The sequence below is a fragment of the Rhinopithecus bieti genome, unplaced genomic scaffold, assembly GCF_001698545.2.
Source record: "Rhinopithecus bieti isolate Rb0 unplaced genomic scaffold, ASM169854v2 scaffold_46177, whole genome shotgun sequence".
NCBI lineage: Eukaryota > Metazoa > Chordata > Mammalia > Primates > Cercopithecidae > Rhinopithecus > Rhinopithecus bieti.
The window spans coordinates 1-3,746 of NW_016860465.1; the positions used below are offsets into that span (position 1 = coordinate 1).

The window sequence follows — 3,746 nt, forward strand, 5'->3', positions numbered from 1 at the left end:
CCAAAGTGCTGGGATTACAGGCTTGAGCCACCGCGCCCGGCCATTTTTTTGTATTTTTAGTAGAGACGGGGTTTCACCATGTTAGCCAGGATGGTCTCAATCTCCTGACCTCGTGATCTGCCCACCTCGGCCTCCCAAAGTGCTGGGGTTATAGGTGTGAGCCACTGTGCCTGGCCTGTTTTTTGGTTTTTCTTGAGACGGAGTTTTGCTCTTGTTGCCCAGGCTGGAGTGCAATGGTGCGATCTCGGCTCACCACAACCTCTGCCTCCTGGGTTCAAACAATTCTCGTGCCTCAGCCTCCTGAGTAGCTGGGATCACAGGTGTGCACCACCACGTGCAGCTAATTTGTGTATTTTTAGTAGAGACAGGGTCTCTCTCACTATGTTGCCTAGGCTGGTCTTGAACTCTTGAGCTCAAGCAATCTGCCCGCTTCAGCCTCCCAAAGTGCTGGGATCATGGGTGTGAGCCGCCGCTCCTGGCCTCCTCTCCAGAGTTTTAGATATTACCCATGGTTCAGCGACTATCTGGGGTGGAGATTATCTGGGATTTGGGGGATTATCTGGCATTTGGAGATTATCCAGGATATAGGGAATGGTTGGTGTTTAGGGTTTATATGAAACAGGATGATTTGAGGCTGTAGGATTTCTGGAATTTGGGGGTTATGTGGGGTTTGGGGACTGCCGGCTTCAGGACAGAGGGAACCTAAGGGCAGTGATGGGGTGGAGTGCTCACAAAGCCACTGCAGCTGTCGCAGAAGGTAGGCTTTCGGAAGGTGACCTCATGGAAGGTGTGCAGGAAGGCCAGGCCCAGCTTGGAGCAGATGGCGCTGGCCCGGAGCAGGTACCCTGTCAGCTCCTCTCTGCTGAAGGAGCCTCTCCTGGGGGCAGAAACTGAGCCTCAGCATGGCCCGCCCCAACCTCCCCCAGACCCAGGAGTCCAGACAACCCCAGCGTCCTCATCTTCAGGGGATCCAGGAGTCAGAACCACTTACCCCTGGCGTGGGGGCGGGTGGAGCCCATGGCAGGCGAAGGGAAAATTGCCTGAGAGTCGCTCAAAGTCCTCCTGAGAGATGGTTCCTCGGCCTTCAGGGTCATAATTCTTGAACACGGACTTCAGAGGAGTGTGGGGAAGCAGATAAGGCCCAGTTGTCAAAATATGATCCCCACGGCAATAAGTCCCCGCCTCCAGGCTCAGGGTTCTACCCATGTCTTCCCTCCTGGCTCCTGGCGGCCAGGCCACCCTCCCTTCCTTACCTCCACCAGCTGCTCCACGTGCCGACCCAGCGTGACCCTGTCCGGCTTGGGGGTCACACCAGGGGCCCACTCCACCACCAGAGGTGCGTTGAAGGGGGAGGGTGGCTGGGGTGGGGACAGAGGAGCAGTTAGTCACTGCATAGGCTTAGCAGGGTTCAAGGTAATTGGGGGGGTCCGAGGCCAGGGGTCAGGTCTCACCAGACTCTTGGGACAGCGTGGCTCTCGGGCATAAGAAAGCTCATAGATCTCGTCTTCCGTGTAGAAGAGGTCCAGGGAGAGCTGGAGCAGACAGGGGTGTCACAGATCCTCCTGTCTACAGCCCTGCCCCAGATCCCCACACCCACTTGCAGGCTCTTCCCAAAGCCCCTCCTGGGTTCAAATCCTGGCATTACTGCTGTGGGACAGTGGGCAAGTGACCTCACCTCTCCGGGCCTCAGTTTCCCAATCCACAGAATGGGCACAGTAAGGGTCCCGACCTCATAGGGTTGTAAGGTGGAATGAGGTGCCTGGCACATAGTCAACGATCAATAACTGTTAGTAGCCTTTTGCTTAGATTCTTGGATTCAAAACTTGAGATTTTGGGCTATCAGCATGAGAAGCTCAGAACCTTGGAGTTTAAGAATGTGAACCCCAAAGCAATTCCAGAGCTCAGATCAATGGATACTTGAGTCGCTGGGGGAAGTGGAGAAAAGACATGTTACTTATATAGAATATAGAGCTCACTCTGCTCCATATACTATTTTTTTTGAGACAGTCTCGCTCTGTCTCCCAGGCTGGAGTGTAGCGGCGCGATCTTGGCTCACTGCAACCTCTGCCTCCCAGGTTCAAGCGATTCTCGTGCGTCAGCCTCCCAAGTAGCTGGGACTACAGGCGTGCATCACCGTGCCTGGCTAATTTTTTTTTGTATTTTTAGTAGAGATGGGGTTTCACCATGTTGCCTAGGCTGGTCTCAAACTCTTCAGGCAATCTGCCTACCTCAGCCTCCCAAAGTGCTAGGATTACAGGCATGAGCCACTGTGCCCGGCTAGACACTGTCTTAAGGATAAGGACATTCTTTGAATGATGTCATTGGCTTTCTCTCCTCAACCACCCTCGAGGTGGGTCCTTTTATTTTATTTTTTATATTTATTTATTTATTTATTTATTTATTTATTTATTTTGAGACAGAGTTTCACTCTTCTTGCCCAGTCTGGAGTGCAATGGCGTGATCTCAGCTCACCGCAACCTCTACCTCCTGGGTTCAAGCGATTCTCCTGCCTCAGCCTCCCTAGTAGCTGGGATTACAGGCATGTGCTACCACTCCTGGCTAATTTTGTATTTTTAGTAGAGACAGGGTTTCTGCATGTTGATCAGGCTGGTCTTAAACTCCTGACCTCAGGTGATTTGCCCGCCTTGGCCTCCCAAAGTGTTGGGATAACAGATGTGAGCCACCAGACCTGGTTGGGTCCTTTTATTATTCCCATTTTGCAGATAAGGAAACTGAGGCTGAAGGGTTCAGTGACTTGCCAAGATCACGCGGCTAGAAAAAAACCTAGAAGCTCTGGCTTCAAAATCCATGCAGTCCAGCACTTTTCTACCCTGCTCCTGGAGACACTCACACACCCAGGACCTTACATCTCAGTACCCTCGGAAGCCCAGCCTGGGCGGGGCCAGGGGCTCACTGTGAGCAGGTGCAGCAGATCCTCATTGGCGCTGCAGGGCGGATGCTGCCCTTGGAGGGCCACGAGCTCCTGCAGCCGCAGGTAGAGGTTGTTCAGCTTGGGTAGGTGCAGGCGGCCGTCAGGCAACCTGTCGGGCTGTGCTTCATGCAGGGACACCAGATCCTTGAGGTGCACGCCCAATACAGGCAGTCGGAAGCCAGTGCAGCCAGCCCAGGTGCGGCGGTAGCGGGCGTAGTTGTTGTGGGAGGCAAGGATCTCAGTGAGCTCCAGCAGGTTCTGGGGAGGAGGCACATGGGATGGGGGCGTTATCAGGGCAGTCCCGTCTCCTGAGCAGCCTCCTCTGTGGGCTCTAAGCCTTCAGGGATCCAGTGGCATTTTGGACACATCTGGAGCCCTTCCATATCCCATGCTGGTGTCAGCATCTCCCCGAAACTGCTCTTCCTCTTCGGTCCCCATCTCAGAGAAGTTCCACAATCCCCCATTCTTTGGCTAAAATGATTTATCTTTCTTTCTTTTCTTTTCTTTTTTTTTGAGATGGAGTTTTGCTGTCTTGTCCAGGCTGGAGTGCAGTGGCGCGATCTCAGCTCACTGCAACCTGCACCTCCTGGGTTCAAGCGATTCTCCTGCCTCAGCCTCCCAAGTAGCTGGGATTACAGGCATGAGCCACCAAACCCAGCTAATTTTGTATTTTTAGTAGAGATAGGGTTTTACCATGTTAGTCCAGGCTGGTCTTGAACTCCTGACCTCAGGTGATCTGCCCGCCTTGGCCTCCCAAAGTGTTGGGATTACAGGCGTGAGCCACCATGCCCGGCCTTTATTATTATTATTATTA

General features: G+C 53.3%; 1 protein-coding gene across 1 annotated transcript; it reads right to left on the reverse strand.

The window, feature by feature from the left end:
• Positions 1–430: 430 nt before the first annotated feature.
• Positions 431–3,190, reverse strand: LOC108525393 (RAS guanyl-releasing protein 4; the record flags this gene model as incomplete). Its single annotated transcript, XM_017866382.1, has 5 exons — positions 431–877; positions 992–1,110; positions 1,254–1,358; positions 1,452–1,532; positions 2,915–3,190. Coding segments are annotated over 5 exons (756 nt in total), but the record flags the coding sequence as incomplete, so codon positions are not given.
• Between the last annotated feature and the right edge of the window lie 556 nt (positions 3,191–3,746).